General features: G+C 36.5%; 1 protein-coding gene across 1 annotated transcript in view; it reads right to left on the bottom strand.

Moving 5' to 3' along the window:
- PPP3CA (protein phosphatase 3 catalytic subunit alpha) overlaps window positions 1-23,607 on the bottom strand; it is a 381,077-nt gene that overhangs the window by 11,223 nt on the left and 346,247 nt on the right. Inside the window, exons 10-11 of the mRNA XM_027853359.1 lie at window positions 23,317-23,391; window positions 2,480-2,564 (exon numbers count right to left, since the gene is read on the bottom strand). Coding sequence (XP_027709160.1) covers window positions 2,480-2,564; window positions 23,317-23,391 — 160 coding nt within the window. The remainder of the gene's footprint in view (window positions 1-2,479; window positions 2,565-23,316; window positions 23,392-23,607) is intronic.

Genomic DNA, 23,607 nt, shown 5'->3' on the forward strand with positions numbered 1-23,607 from the left:
GGACAATAATAATTATGCTGCCTACTTCACAGGGTGGTCGTGGGGAAAGCTTTCAGTAAATATTTTAAATATTTTAATATTTTATAATATATATATATTACATATTATATATAATATATGTTATATATTTTAAATATTTTATAATATTTTAAATATTATAGAAATGCGAACTTTTGTTATCAGTGTTTGGGTCTTCCAGGGACGTTGACCATTTATTTGCAGGTATTACATAGCCTATGAGGCAGTGCCGCACAGTGGATAGCGAGAGCTGGTCTCAAAGTCAGACTTGGGTCTTGCTATGCCTTTGTGTAATGTAGCCTGGAGACCTTCAGCACATTCCTCTCATTGTTGGTGGAACAAGAAAGGATTAGCCAAGAGAGAAGAAAAGAACCAGTCACTGGACCTACTCTTCTGTAGTATGAGAGAAAGGTCTGGAGGCAAAATCAGAGAGCTTTTGGCTAAATTTAGTATTTGAGATTATACAATATGGGTAAGATTTTTTTCTTTCTCTAGCCTCTTCGGTTCCTCATCACAACAGATCATTGAAAACTGATTATAAAAGTCACATGCTCAAATACACCCTTCCAACTTAAAAAACAAAAATCTCTTGAGGAGATTAAAGTTAAGTTGCATTAATTAGGAACAGAGTACTGCCTTAAGTGAAGAAATTTGTCATCACCTTCAGGAAGGTCATTTTTTTCCTGGAGTCTTAAAGAGAGTTTGAAAAATCTCTGTTTAATAACAAAAGGAGGTTTTTCATACTCTTTTAAATATGAAACATTAGATAGACATTTTCTAAAATATTAGATAGTCACTTGTTATTCTTCTCAAAGATTTATTGGAATAATATAGATTACGGCTTCAAAGTATTGCTGTTCATTTTCTGGAATTTTAGTTAAAGGGATCTGAGGCTTTCTTTTCTTTTCTTTCTTTTTTTTTTTTTTTTTTAAATCTAGCCCTTGGTACACTCCAACAGAGAGGAAAGATGGGTACTGAGAGTTTCCCATTTATGGGCTGTCGAGGCTTAACCTTTTGCCAGCTCTGGAGTCTAAAGCCTCTGACAAATGAAATTAAAATGCAAAATGACTCATTCCCCAAGAAGTCAACTTTTTGCCATGGTTAATATTGGACCTTTTACTCTAGAAAGTACTTATAAAACATCAGTTTAACTAGAGGAGCAAGAAATGGTTAGTGCAGGTTTAAAGCACATTATTCAAAATAAAAGCATGTTTTTTTATAACTTTTGTTGAAACAATGGTGTTAAAACATTAAAACGTATTTATTAAGTGCTGAGTTCATTAGGCAGGGGTTCTTAATCTGTGGGCTGAGGACACCATGAGGGCTTTAATCCACGTGTCCTGAGCATTGGCATTTATATCTTGATTTAGCTCTAAAAAAATAGGCAGCATGATTCAGCATAATAAATAAGCAAAGATATCTTCGGCAAACTGAACAAATGTCTCATGAGTATGTATATTATGACTTTCCAAATAATGGCTAGCATTTATATAGTGCTTTAAGGTTGCGAAACATTTTACAAATATTATCTCCTTTTCCCCCTCATAACTACCTTGGCTGTTAGGTGCTATGATTATCTCAATTTTAAAGATGAGGAAACTGAGGCACCGTGGTTAAGTGACTTGCCCAGGGTCACACAGCTAATAAGTGCCTAAGTGTCTAAGGATTCAGACATAGGAGCTTCTGACTTCAGGTCCAATGCTCTATCCATGTGTTCAGTAAAATAAAAATTTAGTAAAAAGCATTATTTAATTCATAGTGGTATTCCAGTTGTGTCTGACTTTTACCCTAGTTGGGGTTTTCTTGGCAAAGATGCTGGAGTACTTTGCCATTCCTTTCTCTAGCTTATTTTATAGATGAGAAACTGAGGCAAATAGGATTAAGTGACTTGCCCAGGATCACATAGCTAATGAGTATCTGAGGCCAGATTTGAACTTATGAAGATAAATCTTCTTGATTCCAAGCCCAGTGCTCTCTCTGCTGTACCAAGTAGCTGCCCTGAATTCATTGGTTTTTTTGTCATCATTCATTTTCTCAATTAAGAAATATTAATGATATAACAACTGATAAGCAGCATGGTAGACAGAGTGGAGGGGACTGGCCATAAAGCCTGTGTTCAAGTTCTACCTCTAAAACATACTGAGCTTTGTGTCCTGGGCAAATAATTTAACCAGTTTTTATTGATGGAGGGAGTTCCTCCATCTGGGAATTCCCATGAATCAATCCAAACCAGAGGGAGGTGGGCCCCAGATATTTCACTTACAATGGATTTTGTGGGGCTTGATTGAAAGCTTGAACAGAATAAAATCATGGGTCTTGTGCCAACGTCTACAATTACTATCATTTGGACTCTATTAATTTTTTTTTAAGTCTTCAAGAAGGATCCTCAGACTCAAAATGGTTGAGAACCAAATGTAAAAACCCAATAAGGAAACAGAGAGTAAAAAGCAAGTGATCCCACCTCAGAACTGAGAACACTCTCGCCATCTTGCCTATTGCACGGATCTTGTTCCTAATCACCTCCTTCCGGGCTGCAGCTGTGGCTCCTATGTTTTAAAAGAGAAAGTTAAGGAGTCAGTTACATTTTCTAACTGTGATTATTTACCCAATTAACAGAAATCACACTACACAAGAGGTAAGAAATCGTTTTTCTCAAGTAAATAGCTATGAGGTTCGTGTTAAAGGTAACTGTTTTCAGGTCATCGGTCGCCCAGCTTTCTATTCTTTTACTCCTCACTCCACTCCCCCCCAAACCTTCCCCCACTCCCACACACAGAGCAGGGTAGGGAAGAGATCGCCTCTGCTGCCAACTACAGTCCATCTCTTCTTGGTCTCCCAAGAAGAGTGGAAACGGGGCATTGCCACAGCAGATGGTTGGGCAGCTGTCCACATAAGCTTTCAAGGTGAATCACAGTCAAACTTGTTATGAAAAGCAGTAGGCTCAAGTTCATATAGGGCCAGAATGAAACCCCAAGAGTAAATAAACCTGTGATACTGTGTACACCTTAACACACAATGTTCTTAAAACTCAATGTTCCTGAATCACTTGCTTTATTTATACTATTCTTTTCTAGATTTTCAGCTTATTTGCTGCCTTAAAAGGCAGAAGGGCTAAGCTAGAGACCAGTGGCAGGGACAGGAATACATCGGTCTAAGTCTTACCTCTGACACTTAACAGCCATGTAAACATGAGCCTGTCACTTAAACCCTCAGTAGCCCAGGCAACTCTCTGACACAGCCCTCCCAGTCACCGGGACCAGAAAGGGATCAGACTATTATCCCAAAGCCCTAGTCCTGCAGAACTGAGCCAGAGCTCATATCCAACCCCCAGAGGAAGAACACATGCTCAGCTCCCTGGTAGATGCCCCAGTGGAGCAGAGTTGAGGGTTGGCCCATTACACTTACAAACGAGGTGCCAATACTGCATTAGTGGACAAAGGTTCCACAATAAGAATTCCCTACACTGATTAAAGCACACGTCCAGACTCGGTTCCCTACAAAACCAACATCAGACAGTTGTTCTATGTTCTACTATTACTGTTCACGTGAGGAAGTTAGGCATTGGTTAGACAAACTCATCATTTCTTACATAGAGACTATGAGGTGACTTAACTTTCATTTTTACTGGTTATTACTATTGCAGATTACACAGTTGTTCTCCTCTCCTCCTCCCCTCACCTCCCCATGGTTTGCTTACTATCATTCAGTAACTGATGAATAATTCTTAAACTCCCATAATGCATTTAATAGCATGTGCAGAACTCACAATGACGGCTATTTCCCTCTAGGACTTCATAATCCAAACCAAAAGGAGATGGACACATAGATTTTACTTTTTATAGATTTTATGGGGTTTGATTACAAACTGAAGTGGAAGCGCATCATTTCTTCTCTTCCTGAAGCTTATCTTGATATGGTTATTCTTAAGACTGTGCTCCTGCATTTATGTCTAGGGATGAATTCACACCTCTCAGTTATTTCTAATGGTGTAAACCACAAGGTGGAACTGAAGTAAACATTTGGTCTTGGGATGACCACCCCAAGGGTCGTGTCTTGGGCACAGTAGACATAACATTTCAACTGTTTCTCCCATGGGTCATTAAAGTAAGCAATAAAATGGCCTCAGGTCTTTTTAATCTGTATTATCTTTTTTTTTGTGTGTGGCTAAGATTCTTTAAATATCATTAAAAGCTCAAATCATGGAGAATTATCCAAAAGTCATTTGTCTATATGGCTAGAGGCCAGGTAGCTTCTTTATTTTGGCTTCATTGAATGTCTTTCCTATTACTTCATATTTTCTATTGTTAGTTTGAACTCTAATCCATTGAGTTTTCATGTGGAAGCAGACTGTTCACCATTATACTTGGCATTCACAAAGTATATTTTAATCAAAAGATTTAAAGTGAATAAGTAAGCCCCTGGTATCACTCCACACCAGTGAGTAAACCAAGGCACTCAGAAGTGATGACAATAGAGATCAGGTGAGTAAGCCTTCACTTGCTTGCTTTTGCTGGTTGACATTGCCCATGCTGGTGGAAACTGGTAAGGGGATGATTTTTCATTTTAAAATTCAGAAACAGATGAATATGTCTCATGTTATCAATTGAGAAGAGAAAAGAAAAAAATTAGAGAAGTGAAAAACATAGGGAGAGGAATGCATGATGTGTATTTTATGATACAGAATAAAGTAGAAGAGGAAAGTAATAGAAGGAGCATCCCAAACGAAGCTGAACAGCAAAAGGAAAGAAGGGGAAAATGAGCATGGAAACAAGGCATGTAGGACTCTCCATTTCAAACCATAGGGTACTGCTGCTCACAAAAGCCACCATTTTATAGCCATATCCATTTTACCCTTCTGTAAATTTTCAGCCTGAGTGTATTACACTTTATGTTAACAGGAAATCTAGTCACACACACCCCCACTCATCCACACACATACACCACGTGCTACACATAACGGTGTTTAACATTTTATAGCATCTTTTCCTGAAAGGACAGCTGCCTCTTACTAAATTTCTCAATGCCTCCTGGAAAGCAGGTAAGTACATTCTATTATCTTCCTTTTGTAACATGAAAAGCTAAATGCCTCAACCACACCTAGAGTAAGAGGATAGTCTTCAGTTGGGGATTATTTTCCAGTAAAAACTAACCTTGTAGTTACCATTACTTTACCTTCAAGTCCTCACAGATCTTTTCAAAACACCTAACAAAATATAAGAATGGAATTTCTGACTATTAATGTCTGAATTCAAATGACAATAGTTGAAAGATAGCAGGATAAAATGACATTAAGGTGTCATTCCTTATACACACAGTGCTCCTGGTCCTACGTCTTCCATACTGGCAGAAAACTGTTAGATCTGCTTCCCCCCCGCCCAGTATTTTTATTCCGTTGCAAGTACTTGCCAGTCATAATTCAACATAAAGTCCAAGGAAAAATGCATGCTTTTGGAGGAGTTTTACTAGCTGTTATATACACACACACTATTCTTTCATATTTAAGATTCTTGGAACTCTCTCTGTTTTCTCTTGGACAAAAGCAATGTAGAAGATTTCCACACATGCAGAAGAAGACAGGGCTCTAACCAAATGCAGCTGAAATACAGAGCTAATGACCAAGGAATCTATGATGAGATCTCCCTCCTAAAGGGACATCCTGGCAGGTGCTCATTTCTGCAGGCAGAGGATAAGAAACAATTTATACATTCCAAGGGTCCCTAATTGAAAAGTGAGGTTTAATGAATTATATATATGTGTATATATATATATATATATACATATATTTTCATTTTTAGGGATAATTCAAAGTCTTCTAGGAATGAGGAACCTGTGATCTTATGACCACATGTGGCCCTTTGACTGAGTCCAAACTTCACAGAACAAATCCCCTATTTTGTGAAGTATGGATTCAGTCAAAGGGCCACACCTGAGGACCTAGAGGGCCATATATGGCCTTGAGGCTGCAGGTTCCCCACCCCTGTCTTAGACTCTTTGTACTTTTTAATAAACAGGGGGGAATCTTCCCCCTTGATGTCTATTTCTTCCAGATATTAAATTCTCTCTCTCTCTCTCTCTCTCTCTCTCTCTCTCTCTCTCTCTCTCTCTCTCTCTCTCCTCTCTGGGGAAGCAATGGAAGTTAAGTGACTTGCCCAAGGTCACACAGCTAGTAAGTGCTCTATCTACTGCACCACCTAGCTGCCCCCCAGATATTAATTCTAAAAGTCTTTTTCTTTTTCTTTAACAGCTGTAGTATGACCTTTACAATTTCCAGAACTCAGGGCAGATAGAGCCTCAGAGGCTAAGCTGTATGCTTGTCACTGGTCCAAAATAAAGAGATGAATGGAATGAATGAGATGGAATAAGGGGATCTTTAAAGGTCAACTTTTCACACAGAGGCCCTTTCTGCCCTAACTCAGCACCAGGATGGTCTCTTGAGAAGTTTTAATACTAAATGTGATAAGTGCTCTATCTGCTTATGGCAGTTTCAAGTCTCCTGGTAGGAGCTAGAGTCATCAAAGAATCACACAGATGAGGGACAAAGGGCTGATAATGGGAAGGATTCTCACCACAGAAGGAGATGTGCTCTGCATTTCAGCTACTGGTAAGCTGTTTGTGAGGTGGGCTGGCTCACAGTTCTTCACTTTGTCTATCATGCTACTATACATTCATAAGCTGGGGGTGGGCAGAATCTGTTATTGAAGACACAGACTGTGATTTCTCCCCTGCCTCTAATCCAGGAGTTCTTAACATCAGGCCCATGATTTCACTGGGTCTGTAAACTTGGATAGAGAAAACATTATATCTTTGTTTTTACTAACCTCTAACTGAAATTTAGCATTTTCTTCAATTTATTTTTGTATTTACAACCACAAGAATTTTTAAAACATTTTTAAAGTCTTCACTAAATGCCTAAGAGAGGTTAAGAACCCCAATCTAATCCAACAAAGATTTATCAAGTGCCACTCTTGGGCCAGGCACTAGGAATACAAAGACAGTATTCACTCTACCAAGTGCTGCTGTCTATTTTCTGAGTTTACAAAGGAAGACAACACTTCCTAGGACAATAAAATGAAACAAGAGTAGAGGGATTTTGAAGTGTAGGGCTCTGAGGTATAATCTCCCTAGTTATGAGTGCTATAGAGAAAAGACTTGGTGCAGCAAAACTTTGTTTTGAAAGAAAAAAAAGCTTTAATGTAAGCCTACTTTTGCCTAATATTTATTTAGATTTCATTATAATATGGATTTGTAATTTTTGCCCCAAATTAAAGAAAAGAATAGATAAATCCTAAGTCCTGATGTGTCCATAAAATGTAAAAAAGATCCAGAAAGAAGGTCTCCATCCCATTGGGCTGACAATGCAAGAGAGAATGTGGAGATGTATCACCCAAGATGGGTAGGTGTGGACGAGTTATGGTAGGACCCTGCAGGCCATCTAATTTGACACCTCTCATTTTACAGATCAGGGCAATGAGACCCAAAGAAGTGAGATAATCTGCAAAAAAGAGCAGAGCCAGGATTTGAACTGAGGCCTTCTGGCTCTTCTGATTGTCCTTCCTATAGCATATCATATTGTCTCTTCTTGCATCAATGAATGATGGAAAAATAAAAGGAACAATAAAAGCCTTTGTAGCTACATTAAAATTTTCCATACAAATGAAAGCATAAACATAAAAATATTTTAGATGGATTTAATAAAGAAAAGACAGGGAACCATCATTTCAGTGATTATTATACTGGCATCACCTCTTTCTGTAACTTGAACTTATCCATGCAAGGCATTCAATTAATATATTTTGTGTGTCTATAAAAGATTTACTTTTTAAAATGCTTAATATAGCTGTATTTGGCTCTAACCCAAATCCTAACCTTAAATGTCTCTGACTCCAACCCTCACCTAAATGAAAATAGCAAGCATGGAATTCCTGTTTCTGGTAATCAGTAAATAAAATATGAGTTTATGCATTTTTTCATAAAGGAGGCATTCCCCCAAAAATCTGGGGGAAAAATTGTTCATCTATATTTTTAATGAAAAAAAATGCATCAATACTTGTCTTTCCAGTTAACTTTGTGTCTCTATATATTTTCAATTAGGAGAAGTAGGGCAGGGTAATGGAAAGAGAGCTAGTTTGGAGGGTAGTGACCTGGGTCTGAATATTCCACATGTTGTGTGATGTTGGGCAAGTCATAGAAAGGCTCTGAGCCTCTAAAGAGGTCAAATAATACTTGCACTCACTACCTACCTCATAGGATTCTGAGGAAAGGGCTTTCTAACTCTCAAGGTATTATATAAAGGTGAACTATTACTATTATTGATAAAATATGGAGTATATGCAGAAAAGTCAACTTCATTCCAATTTCATTAAACACTAACAAAGTTTAAAATCTGTGAGAAGCTGCTATAGTAGATTCTGAATGCTGATTATAAGTCATTCCTTTTATTGCATATAACATGCCTGTCACACTCCAACTTCCAGACCACATTTCTAATCAAATAGATTCCCCTTTCAGTGTAAGAATGTGAGCTATGAACAAAAATAAATGAATGAATAAATAAATAAATAAATAAATGCATTTTAAGCAGTATTCAAAAGGGAATCCTCAGACCAAAAATCAGGTTTATTTTATATTTCTTATGTACACTTCTAAAACATAATGCACATAAGTACGAGAATTTCAAGATCGGCTTTAAAAAGACCTTTTCCAAACAGCAAGGTTGGAGTAAAGCATAAACAGTACATAATGTTGGAATTCTCTGCAGAAGTGCTTGACAATTATGAGTCTCCAGACAAATTGTCTTGCTCTAAGAAAATGCATGTCCCAATTTGGGCTCCATGAGCAGTTGCAAAGGAGATTTCATCAAAATCAGCCCCACTATTACTAGCAGAATAAATGGTCTCTCAAGACAGATTATTTCCTCTTCATTAACATGCATTTTTAAAAAATGAATTTCAGCCTGTGCATTTTCATTTTTTTTAAGGATTTCCCAATGATATGCAAATATGCCTTTAATATATTGCACAATAATTTATTTTTCTATTGCCCTTCAATTTTTGTTTGTTTGTTTGAGTTTAACAAAACAAGCCTACCATTTTGGGCTTCCTCATCCCAACAACAGTGGCATCTACGACATCCAATCAGTGTGGGTTGTGAGTCTGCACTAAAACAGGAGCTAAGGACAAAAGTTTCACTATATTTGTTGCAACCATCTGTACCACCAGAGTCCAGATTTTGAGCTGGTCCTTGGGGGCTCTTTCTTCCCGTCTCTCCTCCCCATCCCTTTGCCAGGCCCAAAGGAAAGAAAGGGAGAAACAAGCATTTATTAAGCAGCTACTATGTGTCAAGGACCTAAGCCTTTTGCATATATTATTTCATTTAATCCTTGCTGCAATCCTTCTGGGGGATATGTGCTATTACCACCCCATTTTACAGATGAGGAAATTGAGGCAGACAGAAGTTGAGTGACTCGCCCATGTTTATATGGTTAGTAAATGTCTACAATCAGATTTGAACTGTTAGCATTCTATCCACTGTGCCACCTAGATTCTGTTGAAATTCTAGGGTGTCTCTTAATTAAAAGTTCATAGACAAGATACCTTAATTTGACTTGGAATTGTCCTTAGAAGACCTACAGGACAGTTCAGAGAGTTCCTTAGGAGAGAAGGCAAATTTTTAAACATGCCACCATTTTAATACACTTAGAGTAGATTCTAATTGAGTCTGGCCTCTACACTTGAATCTAGGTTATAGTTCCTATAGTTTCTGCTCCCCAAACTCACATAATTTGTCATGTTAAACAGTGTGTGTGTGGGGGAATTCCTTGATCTAATATAGAGAAAACAGTTTACAACATCACAACTTAATCATGCCATGGCAAATTATAAGCCTGAGTTCCAATTCTGGTTGACTCAATGTTCTGTTCACAGTAGCTATTCAGTTGTTCACAGTGGCTATTCATTCTGGTCCTTCAAAATTGTATGGGCTGATTTCTTATTATGCTGGAAACTCCACATAATATAGTCTTCTAGAATTGGATATTTCAGTAGGTCTCTTTAGGGCTCAACCCAATTACTAAAAGGCATTCCATGTAATACTGTGTTATAAAATGGACCTCAAGGTTCAGAAATCCATCCTGCCCTACAGGAAAATTGAAGGGGAAGGGGATAAGAGAAGAGGGGGAGAGATAGAAGGGAAGGCAGAATAGGGGAAGAGGTATTTAGAATGCATGCCATCATGGGGTGGGGGGAGGGGCGAGATGGGGTGAAAATTTGGAACTCAAAATCTTATGGAAGTAAATGTTGAAAACAAAAAAATAAAATAAAAAAAGGAAAAAAAAATGGACCTCAAGTATAGTAACAAGATCAAGCTTTAAGATACTTTTCTTCCCTCCTGGCCTCCAATTCTCTTTACTTGTAAAATTATTAAATCTTTTATTTTAGAAATGTTAATCCCATATACATGTATACTATTCCCAAACGTCAAGTCAAGCCAAGAAAGATTTATTAAACACCTACTACATGCCAGGCACTGTGCTAAGTTTCAGGGATACAAAGAAAGGCAAAAAACAAAACAAAACAAAACAAAAAAGCCAGAACCAGTCCCTACTCTCAAGGGGCTCATAATCTAATGGGGGAGAAAATATGCAAACAATTACTTACAAACAAAATATATACATGATAAATGTCTAGTTATTTCCATTATTTGCCTATCTTAGTCCTCAGTTAGAAGCTACATTAGATTTCAAATTTTAATTTGATCTGCTCTGCATAAAATTTTCACCCATCTACTCAAAAAGACTAAACTTGAGGACCAGTGATTTGCTATAAAGAGCACTCTACCCATCGCCTGCCTTCCCACCTTTTTGGTCCAGACCTGTGATTTTGCTGAAGAAAGCAACTCCTCATTGGGAAATCCCTCTAACAATGGAGATCTGCAATTTTTAATCTGAGAAAGATGCCTGGGAACACTGAAGGGTTAGATGACATGCCTAGGATCAGACAGTCAGCATGTGTCAAAGATGAGACTTGAACTCAGTTCTTAGTGATTTGAAGGCTGGCTCTCTACGGACCACATCATACCAACTTTTACAAAATTAACATTAGAAAAGCAGCTAAGTGGCGCAGTGGATAAAGCACTGGACCTGGAGTTAGGAGGACCTGAGTTCAAATCTGGCCTCAGACACATAACAGTCACTAGCTGTGTGACTCTGGGCAAGTCACTTAAGCCCAATTGCCTCTCCAAAAACAAACAAACAAAACAAAAAACAAACAAAGTGAACATTAGGTAGGAGAACCTTAATGAATTCACGCCTGATTTCAAAGTTTTAGTGTGAATTTTAAAAATCTCCATGCCAATTTAAAGGCATTTTTCTAAGTTATTTTCCCTATGTTAATCAAAAAGGAACTGATAACTTATGAAAACTTACTTTGATTTTAACCTTCATAAAAGTAAACAGCATGGTTACAGATGAATATGGTTAGAAGTAGGCTAATAAAGATGTAAATAATTTCTGTGAATTCCTTTAAACCCTAATGTTGTTCCATTTTTCTTGCAAGGAGAAAGGAGCAATGATGCCACCTTGTATTTAGTCAGATTTATTGTGCAAATCTGAATAGAATAGGATGGGATGTCTCCAGAAGCATTTATTAAGTACTTAATTGTGCATAGCACCATGCTAAGTCTTATGTTAAAAACAAAAACAAAAACAGAAACAAACAAACAAAAAAAAAAACAACCCTTACAAATGAAAACATTAAAATGGAATCTTAGTGAGGTCACGGAAGCTTAACTAGATAGAGAAAAACCAATGGATACGTACTGTTCCAATGCAGAATCACTAGCCTTTGCGATTAAGTAACTCCTCAGGACCAAGCCTGAAGCAGGAGGACATTAATTTTGGAGGGAACCATCAGAGTGCCATTTGGTTCCCTACTGAATTAGCCTTAAAGATTATTGCAGCTCTCTAACCTAGTAGCAATTAATTCCTTAAGAACTGTTATGTTGGCTCTTCTCAGAAATGCAAGGATCTAAGACAGCTCCAAAGGACCCATGAAGGAAAATGCTATCCACATTCAGAGAAAGAATTTTGGAGTCTGAATGCAGATCGAAGTATACTATTTGCTCTCCTTTTCTTTTGTTGTTTTGTTTTATTTCTTCTTTCTCATGGTTCCTCCCATTAGTTCTAATTCTTCTTTACGTCATGACTAATGTGAAAATATACTTTATATGAATGCATAAGTAGAGCCCATATCAGATTGCATGCCATCTTGGTGGGGGAGAAGAGGGAGAAAATTTTAAATTCAAAATTTTATGGAAATGAATGTTGAAAACTAAAAATAAATAAATTAATTATCACCAAAAAAAGAACTGTTATGAATCACGTTTAGTAGAACAAAATCATTCAAAGACTTTTGAGACTATAGAAAACTTACAGTTTTAATTTTGTTTCTTACAATTGAGAAAATCTTGGGAAAAACTGTAGTTAAATTCTATTAAATTTTCATTAGCAAAATGGGGGAAGAGGAAGGATTAAGAAAAAAATTTAGGAAAAAGGAAAATAGAGCCTAGTATCTCAAATAATTAAATATAATTCATATTATCTAAGTATTCATTAAACTTCTGTGACCTTTGCACACTATATCATTAGAGACCAAATATTTAGTTTATAAAAAATTTTATGTAAAATGAAAAGATGCTTTAGATACTTTCATTTTTAGAAAATCAAGACCCTCAGTACTCATATATATCAAAAAAGATATATTATGTATATTATTCTCTGATTATACCAATTCATAGTCTATCTGCCTTGGAGAGGAGTGGCCTTTGCTAGAGGCTATTCTACCATATCTCCTTAGTGGTAAATTTGGGAGAAATTGAACTTGGATCTATGAGCCCTTGTCCTTCCCTCCCTCACCCCCTGCCAAGGGCCTACATTCCCTATGACTAGCCTGCATTGCAGACAATTCAGTCTTGCCTTCAGGGTGGGACTACACCTGAATGAAACAAAGTTTTAGGCCTGCCCTGACATACAACCACTATGAACTGGGCAAATCAACTGGTGAAATTCAAGAGAAAGATCAGTCGTCCTCAGGGAAAATATGGTTCAGACATTCTGGGAATAATGGTAGGTAGTGTGATACATTTTCTTTTGTAGCTCATAAAACGTGAGATAGATAAAAATGAAATTGATCACTAGCCAATGAGGGGCTAATGTACCATGGCAGCCAGAATCAGAGTAGTAAAAATATTTCTGCCCTGACCAAGGCAGACCCCAAGCTTCTACCCCACCTGGAAGTCCTGAGACACGTAATTTGGAATGAGGCAATGCAAAACTGAAGGCCCATTTTTACCTCCTGTTTTCCATTATTTTTGTTTATGATGAATGTTAATATATGGCTAATTTTGGATATTAGCCAACAAATTTTCAGATACTCATACACACATAGTTTAGAGTTTGACCTGTGATTTTATTAATGTAGAAAGCTCCTGACAAGGAAACTCCTTCTATCAATATAGATTTTGCAATTTATAATCTTAGGAAATTGCCCAGGGGCATTGAACAGTTAAGTGACTTATCCAGAATCACACAGCAGTATGTGACAAAGAACATGACCCCAGGTCAACCAGTCCTCTGTCCATTACTTCATGTTGCTGATTTATGATTCACATTAGGATCTGGTCAATTTTGGACATTAGCCAGACTAATAGATTGATATTCATAGTTATATACCTAAGTATGCATATTTATACATGGATATGTCAATGGCAAAAAATTTCAGTTTGGTGTCCCAATTTTGAGGTGCCTTTGAAATGTGGTAATTATGTCAGATAATTAAGAAATGTTTTTGTGCCAAATCACGATAGGATAGTACAAACAAAAAAGGGGCTTTTGTGTCAAGTTGTCTGTTGTATTATTACATCATTTTAATTAGTAACTTATAAGGTTTTTAATTACTGCAATTCAATGTGGTAGGCCTGACATGAAGCTAATTAAAATATGATGGCATTCAGGATGCCTGCTGGATGGTTGGGACAATGAAGCCTCTGTTGCTAGGTTATACTGTTAGGTGTGAACTACACAATGCACTAGAGAAGGTTAGCTCATCATACCCTTTGATAAATCTGTTCAAATGATAAAAAAGAAAAAAAAATCTCTTTTGCATAACACCGATCAGTGAAAGGATTGAGGCAGGATTCAGAGAGTTTATAAAAGCTTCCAAATAGAATAACTGAAGAATGACCTAACGATGCATTTGGAATTAAAAATGACCTCAAAAGCATAATCAGATCTTTGTTAATGAAGAAATTCCAACCAGATAAAATTGAAAGACAATTCACTGTAGATTCTGGAGCCCCTAAAGAGTCTTGGGTCTATTAATGTAATGTCTTCCATCCTTTTCTATGTACAAGCCTCATATTAAGAATATAATACAACATAAATCCAACTTCTTGAAAAATAACATAAGGAAATTCCCAATGGACAAAGTAACCCCTGGCTTCACAAAGCATATATGTTATGCTAGTTTCCTAGTTTCCTAGAGCTAACAAATTTATTTTCATGTGACCAAGGGTTCAATGAAAGCAAATATCTATTTTCTCATATGAAGACATGTGAGTATTGAATTCTGTCTCTCTCTGGAAGCTTTCTTGTGTCAGGGATTCCTTTGACCTAAGGACAGTCCTCTCAGGATAAATGTTGATTAGCTACAATTATAATGAAAGGAAATGCTTCATTTCAATTTGAGATTAGTAAAAATAAAAATGTAAGATTTTTCAAATCCTAGTTTATGAATTGCCTGAAATATATCCACGGACCTTTTGGGGGTCTGTGGACCCCAGGTAAAGATCCCTGCTCAAGAGGAAGGTAAGCTACCTGGTACCCCTATTCCCTTGGTTATCAGAGACAAGTATAGCATGCATCTCACCAGCAATTATATATGACATATATACATACTTACACATATACAATGTAATATAATATGATTACTATAATAACACACATCCATGATTATAATAATTATATGACTGATACTGTAGTTTTTTCAGTCACTGAAGCACAAACCTTCAATCATCTTTTAATCCTTTATTTATCCGACAGGATCAGAGTATTGTGAGTGTAGCTGTATGAGTGTAGATCAGATGTATGAAAGTGTAGGGATAAGTTAGTCTGAGACACTGATTTTATAAAAGGAGAAGATTGAGCAAAAAGAAATGAAGTAACTCTTGGATGCCAGTATTCACAGAGTTAGAGGGTCTCAGAGCTGGGATTTGAAAAGGGGCCTCTTGATTCCAAATTAATCTCCAGCTGTTACTACTAGCCATCTCCTCCTTTCCAGTCGCCATCTTTGCTGAGGCCTCAGTCGACTCCTAAGTGTTCCCTTTGCAGTAGTTTTCACTCTGTGGTATTTCTCCTCCCTGTTCCTGACTACAGATCTAAGTCAACCTCTTCATTACACTGCTGTCAGGTTCAATGACCATACTGACTACAGGACAGTCTCCTTTCCTTAGTCTAACATGCAAGACCCTTCACAAACTGACTTCCTTTCTGACCTTTCTTTTTTTTCACAGCTTCCTGACAGAAGCATCACAGTGGATCGAGCACTGGACCTGGAGTCAGGAAAGCCAGAGCTCAAATCTAGCCTCAGACACATACTAGCTATGTGACCCTCGGTAAGTCATTTAACCTCTGCCTAAGTTTCTTTATCTATAAAATGGATCTCCGAGGATGTTGTGAGGATAAAATGAAATATTTGCAAACCATTATTAAAACATTGTATAAATCATCATCATCATTATCATTTTGTCTTCAGTTTTAGACACACTGGTTCCTTGTCTAAAATGAGTTTTGCTAATGGTCACTTTTGTGGATTTGCTCAATGGCTGTTCTACCATTTGAAGTATTCATTTCTGTCCTCCTCATAGCTGACAATTATGGTCTCTGGTACGAGTGTTGCTTTGAACTCCTATGTAACTTACTGTCTACAGTACTCATATGAAACATTTAATTGTGTAATGCCTTTTATTTTTCCTCACCAGTTTCGTCATCTATTTAAAGGGGGATAAGAGCAAAACCTTCAGTAACTATTTCAAAGAGTACTCGTGAAACTAAAATAGGATAATGTAATTAAGGTGCTTTATATGCCTTAAAACACTATATAATTTGTTATTATTATTAAACTTTTCATCTACAAGTTCATTTACTCCTTATGTGATCTTGGACAAGTCACTTAACCTTTGTGGGCCTTAGCTTCCCCATCTGTAATGTAATGAGGTTCATCTAAATGATCTACAACATCCCTTCTGGCTTTGGGTCTCTGATTCAAGGCTATTCCTGCGATTTTGCCTTTTCAATTAGATTGTAAACTATTTGAGGGTAGACATAGTGCTCTTTTATGTTTTCATTCCTACCACTGGAGATATGGCTTTCAAAGCCTTTCACAACCTGGCATTTTTTTACCTTTCTGAACTTCTTACACCTTATTTCCACCCATGTACTTGAAAATTAGGATAAGAATCTATTACATTTTCTAGACATCTACATTTTCCCATTCCAGGAGGATTTAGAGAACTGCCAATATGAAATGGTTTTAATCATTATTTTCTTAGAAATCTCCAATGAAAGACATTCCAGAGTCTTCCATGCTAATTTGTTTCAGACACTAAATACCCTTAAAACAAAGGACAAAGTTTATATAGAGCAACTGAAGCAGTCCCATATGTCATGGTGATTGATGCCTAGATCAGGTGGCTCAGGAGATGGTAATAGAGAAACTTCAGGATAACCTAAGAAGAATTTATTTCCTACAGTTTGCCTTCTATACAATCTTGGCAAAGGCTGAACCTTTGGTGTTCCTAGAAAGAAGGTTCAAGTGAGTATTTTGAGTTTGAAAGCACCTTGAGATCATGTAGTCTAACCCTCTCACTTGATGAGGAAACTAAGGCCCCAAGAAAAGTTTAGTGACATCCTAGGGCCACACACACTTGCATTTACACTTTTGTGGTTGTAAATGGCTGGGCTGGCATTTGAATATCCTTTTAACTGTATCTCACAGGAGGTGAGAGAGAAAAGAAGGAATGAAGAAGCAGAGGTACACTTATGAAATTATTGTATTATTATCCCTTCTGCATTGCATTAGGGGTACAGTGGCCCTATAATCTGGAAAAAACTATGTAAATTTTTTGGCCCTCCCTTCATGCCAGAGAAGTCTGAATTATTATGGTATTAAGAAGATAAAATATGTTGACATTATACAATACTATACATATATTTTCTGCATTTCTGAGTTTCTAAACTTTTTCTGTGTCATCTGCTGACCTTCCCATGTCATCTGTGGCTTCTGCAAATCTCCCAAAAAATTCCCGTTTAGTTTCTTATGCCAATCCGCAATATATCAAAACTGAGATGGGAAGCATTGCAATGTGGAAGGGATAACTATAGTTTATTGCTTTTTGGCCTCAATATAAAGAGAAATTACTCTAGGTTTAACAACTTAACATGGTTCTCTGTTTTAAAATCATGCAATCACTTTCTTTCATTTTTTTTTGTAATTTAACTTTCTCTTATATGCCTTTCCCATAATACTTATTGAATATGAGAAACTCAAGTTGCACATTCCAAATAAAAGGGACTATTTATATATAGTTCATCCCAAAAATCTTAATGAAGTTGTAAGCTTTCATAGTTTAAAACTGTACTTAGACTTTTGGAAAATACTTTGTTCAAAGTATTTAGATATCAAACTTTATTCTCCAGGATAAAATATATATATATATTATTTCCTTTAAAATTTCACCAAAGAAACTGTTTCATCCTTTAATTATCCTTTTTTTTTTTTTTTTTGGTGAGGCAATTGGGGTTAAGTGACTTTGACCAGGGTCACATAGCTAGTATATGTCAAATGTCTGGTCTGAGGCCGGATTTGAACTCAGGTCCTCCTGAGTCCAAGGCCAGTGCTCTATCCACTGCATCACTTAGATACACTTTTAACTACCCTTCTTGAGCACTATAATTTCTTCATACCTATTGCCAGACAGTTAGAAAGAATAGGGTATACAGTTGCATGATGCAGATTTTTTTTAATTTTTGGAAAATATTGGGAAGAATCATTTGACACTTTTGCAAATCATATTATTGCTTATACAATTCAATATGATGACATATTTTCTTGGTTAATTAAATGTCACATTAATATTATTGATATATTTTAACCAAACCCTGGATAAAGTTGAAAAATACTGCTGCTACATTTTGGAGCTAATCACCAATCAAAGACCTACTGTCTTATTAAGCTAAATCTAACCTTGTTGAATCTGATACCATATTCTCATCAACCAGGTAATGATACCAAGCGGCCTGAATATTTTTTACCTTTTTTTGTGTTTCATTATGATTTGATGCTTCTCTTCATAGAAAAGCTATTTTTTTTCCTGATGCATTGAATTAGCTCTCAATGATAACCATTCACCCTCATCCCCAATTTGTCAGTTATCACTAGGCAACTATTATCTTTCAGCACTGAGAATCAGCAACATGGAGTGGTGATTTGTCTGGTGATCTGAGTGATCAATTACAGAAACTAACATTTCCTGGTTCTCAGGGCATCATGCTGGCTAAGAAAGGAGAACTTTCTAGCCTAATTTACTTTCTTTCTGTTTGGGTGTTTACAACTCATAATGTAGAAAATGGTGGCTATGGTGCAGAAAAAGAATTCTAAACCATTTTAGGTGATTTGCCATGTTCGTGACCCAGAATGACCCCTGCAAATAGCAGAGGTTGTCAGAAAGCTGTCCAACAGGTTTACCAAATATTTGTCATGACAAATAAAGCAATTTGCTGTAGCAAAGAAAATGATTGGACAGTGTTGACACCTATTTCTGAAGGACTAACAGTTCCATTTTATTCCCACTAATAACTATTACAGTCCCTTTCAGTTTCATGTCTAAAAAAATGAAAGCCAGAGAAAGTGAGAGGGAGGGAAGGAGAGGGGGGGCAGGAGAGAGAGAGAGAAGAAAGGAAAGAAAAAAGGAACAAAGGAAGAAAGAAAGAAAAAGAAAGACAAGGAAGGAAGGAAATGGAGAGATGGAGAGGGAGAAGCTCATGGGTTCAGTGATTGGTTGTGTAAATTATTTAAAAATTCAAATTAGATCATGGAAACCCATTTTATTGGTGTTCATAATTTAGAATTTTCTACAGGATCAAAAATCTGCTCTGATTCCAGGAGGAATGTTAATATCCTCATTGGCTAGCATAGGTAAAGATTAAAACAAACAATTGAAAGGGAACAGTTCTACAGTGTGTTTGCATTTTTAGATGAAACCACAGCAAGACATATTAAACTTTGGGGTTTATTAGTTCTAGTATGTTTTTTTTCTTTAATTTTATTGCATGATTTCTGTTATTTCAAAGTCTCTTATGTAAGCCTGGGTTGCCAAGTTCTAGAGCACCAAAGAGGGGCAACATTGGCCACAGCATAGCTCAGGTCAAGAATTCTAAGACCTAAAGTTAGTGGGTTTGAAAAAAAAATCACCTTTCAAGTTAAGAAATATTTCTTTCTTTTTTTTTTTCTTTTTTAGGCATTTGGAGTTAAGTGACTTGCCCAGGGTCACACAGCTAGTAAGTGTCAAGTTTTTGGTATGAGACCAGAGTTGAATTCAGGTCCTCCTGACTTCAGGGCCAGTGCTCTATCCACTGCGCCACCTAGCTGCCCCCAAAAATATTTCTAATGATTGAAAATGTGACTCTTAGGATTATGATATCTGCCTTTAGTCTTCAAATGGTCTCTGCCATCAAATACTTTATCCACTGGGGCAATGGACAAAAATGAAAACTTTGCTGTGCTATTAATTTGATATTTAGTAGGTTTTTTTTTCTTTCCTTTGGATTCACTCACTAACCCCTGGTATCTAGTAAGTCTCATCACTAATGAGGATTAATAGCTAAATGAGATATATTTACTTATATTTAAACTTTCCTCCAAATGTATTAGTTAATAAGAACCAGAAATTGAAACCAGAATATCTTTATATTTTCCAAACTCAAAAATGGAAACATGCAACAGAGGATAAATATAAATTAGATACTGAAGAGAGATTCATTGGTAATACTATAAAAGTTCCTAAACATAAAGATTAAGGGATTTGTTTCAATTTAATTGAAACATGAAAGAAAATTAACTTCATAAAGGAAAAATTGAATGATCAAGGCTTTTGAATGTCTCTTTCAGTAGGCAAGAAACTCATCAGAAGAGACTGATTGATATTGTTTGAATGTTACCATATAATGACAAGAATTTGGGTGGGCTAGACATTTTAACTGATAAAACGGATTCTATTTAAAAAAAAAAAGGAATACTGCAAAAACTGGCAAGGTCTTAAGAATGAAGGAATTAGTAGCGCAGTGGATAGAGTACCAGACCTGGAATCAGGAGGACCTGAGTTCAAATCCGACCTCAGATACATAACACTTACTAATTGTGTGACTCTGGGTAAGTCACTTAACACCAGTTGCCCCCCCCAAAAACAAAAAAACCCAACAACAAAAACAATGAAGGAATTAAATGAATCTCTTCCTTTTACATGGAAATTAATAATCAAAATTTCCTCCCTGTAGCCCCTACAGCCCTCTGCCTTACCCATTTGTGGCCCTTGCCAATCTCACTCTACTTTTCTTATTCCTGCATCCCTCCTCTTTCCGGCGTGAGCTTATGCTGTGTGGGATATGAGTGTGTGGGAGAAAAGCCATAAAAAGAAGAGAAAAAAAGGATGGAATGGCTGTAAAACCAATTTAACTTTAAACTGCCTGAGAAGAATATTCTAATTACATGCACAAGAGTGCATTTTTACATCAACACACCTGGGATATAAAGATGCGTTTCTTTCTTTGTCCTTGAGGAGAGACAATAGAGAGACCACACAATTCAGAAGAAAAAGGAAGGAGTCTCTTTTGTTTGACTTTTACACATTTTTTTAAAAAGACTATCCCAATTTATTCACTACAATTGTTCTTTCTCTTAAGAATTTGTTCATCCCTGTCACTCTCATCTTCAAATATTTAACTCACCAAGAAACTTAAACCTTCTTTGATTTGTCATAAAATGTGTTTCTTCCCCAATGACAGATAAAGTGGAATAATGGGCAGAGGTGGGGAGCCTGCAGCCTCAAGGCCACACGTGACCTCAGATTTAGTCAAAGAGCCGCACTTGAGGACCTAGAGGGCCATGTGTGACCTTGAGGCCGCAGGCTCCTCGCCCCTGGAATAGGAGGTCAGTCTTGGAGTTAGGAACACCTGTGTCCAATTATTGACTCTGACACGTGCTATCTCTCTGACGATGGCCAAGTCACCTATCCTCCCAGTGCCTTAGTTTATTCATCTGTAAAATGAAGGAATGGTAGTAGACGGACTTTGAGGTTTCGGCCAGCTCAAAATCTACATCTCTCCAAATGAAGCCACCAACTTCTTATTCTCAGGAATGAAACAACAATAACAACAACAACAAAAAAAAACTATTTTCATTCCATTCCTGGACAGAAATTACTTCATTCTTTTCTATAAAACAGCAACAATAGAAATAATAAAAATAATAGTTTTTATTATTACAATAATAATGATGAATATTAACAACTAACATTAGTAAGGTGCTTACTACATGCCCGGCACTGTGCTACATGCTTTACAAATAGTATCTCCTTTGATCATCACAATAACCCTAGGAGGTAGGTGCTATTATTATCCTCATTTTGCAGATGAGGAAACTGAGGCAAACAGAGGTTAAGTGACTTGGCCAGGGTCACGTGGTTAGAAAGTAAAATAAGCAATGAGTTGGGAATTGGATATCACTTTAATCCTCCGTAAAGTGAGGGAATCTCACCAGGACTGAGGAATTTTTATTTATTTAAAAGCATTATTATGGTAATGGGTCTAGGACACAAAAATAAGGTTAAGAATTCCTGCTTTATTGATTTTGTTGTTTGTCCTTCGTTGTCAAAGAGGACCATGACATGAGGAAGGTGATGCTATGACATACAAGCGAATTGGATTTAAGTGAGGGAGGGCTGTGCAAAGTCACTAGTCTCAGTCTCTCCTCTAGAGCCATCTAGGTCCACTGGCAAGATATAGATCAGGATGACTGGAGATGGCCCTGAATGCAATGGGGGACCTTGGCCTTTTTAATCTAAGGTCTTTAACATGTCTCAGTTTGACTAAGGCAGTGTCATTGCTTTAAATACTGTAAGCAACAGATATTCAAACTGATGAAATCCCAGGCCTGAACCCTAAAATTTCTCAGGTATTTTGGGAGAACCTTTTGAGCACCCAGAGGTTGCTTCTTTCCCTGTCTCTGTTCTGCTCTATCCTTCTGAAGAAAAAGTTTTTTTTTTTCCTTTGAGGACAACTATTATAGTATTCTGTAGTAAAGAAAAATAAAATATTAAAGATTTGAATGTTAACAAAGAAGGCTTCTTTCCAAATTTACTGACCTACCATTTAAAAGCAATAAGTGATGAAAGAATGAAAATTTTAGAGATTAAAATAAGTCATCGCAGTATAGCACTTTCAGGTTTGCAAAGTACTTTACAAATATTATCTCATTTTACCCTTGCATCAATTGCTGGAGGAAGGTGCTATTATTATCTCCAATTTATAGATGAAGAAACTGACCTAGAGAGAGTTTAAGTGTCTGAAATCAAATCTGAATTTAGGTCTTTCTGACTCCAGTCCATCAATTTCTAGCCACTGTACTGCCTAGTGTGACTGTTCCCAACACAGAGCCAAAATACAGTTCAAAAACAAATTATTTAACCTCATGAGCTCCAAGAAAAATGCTTATTACAATTTTTACTTTAAATTATAACTTTTCCTAAGATAATGTAGAAATACTTTCAAAATTTAATCTCAAAGTATCAACTGAGCTATTAGTTGACAAAAGTGTATCTTTGATTAGAAAAGTAAGATATAATTATCTCGTGCCAACTGACAGTAGTTTTTATCAATAAAATAGTATATATTATAAATACAATTAAATATAATAAATCAAATATCTATCAAATGGGAAAACTTAGTAAAAGGTTTTTACTTTTTGTATTTAAAAAAAAATTGAGAGTAGGATGATAGAGGTATTGAGTTTCAAGCACCTTTTCCAGATCTCATATTAGTTGACTATGCTAGAACCTAGTAGGTCCCTTTCATACTCAGGACAATGTCAGAACCTATACAGAATCCATACCCCATGAATCTGTCTCACGGACCAATAGAATTCCAAAACACCTCCCAGGCACACTCTGTAAGTGAAGGTTACAATCTCTTACCATCAAATCCATCTTCTTCGGATCCCAATTCATCATCTGAGCAGATGTTCAGCACATTTACCAGCATCTCTGTCACTGAGAAGGTAAACAAAAGGAAAACCTGATTTATTATTGCTGCTCTAAGCTTAAAATTAACTTTGCAATTATTGAATTGATAAAGAATAACAATTGTCTGGGGTTTATTTCTTTTTCTCCTTCAAAATGGTTTTTTTACACAACAAGAATAAGAAAATTCACAGCATTTTATGCAGCTTCACTTATATGTTGGCCAATTATATCCATAATATTAGG

This window comes from Vombatus ursinus, unplaced genomic scaffold (genome assembly GCF_900497805.2).
Source record: "Vombatus ursinus unplaced genomic scaffold, bare-nosed wombat genome assembly UNPS02009975.1, whole genome shotgun sequence".
Taxonomy (NCBI): Eukaryota; Metazoa; Chordata; class Mammalia; order Diprotodontia; family Vombatidae; genus Vombatus; species Vombatus ursinus.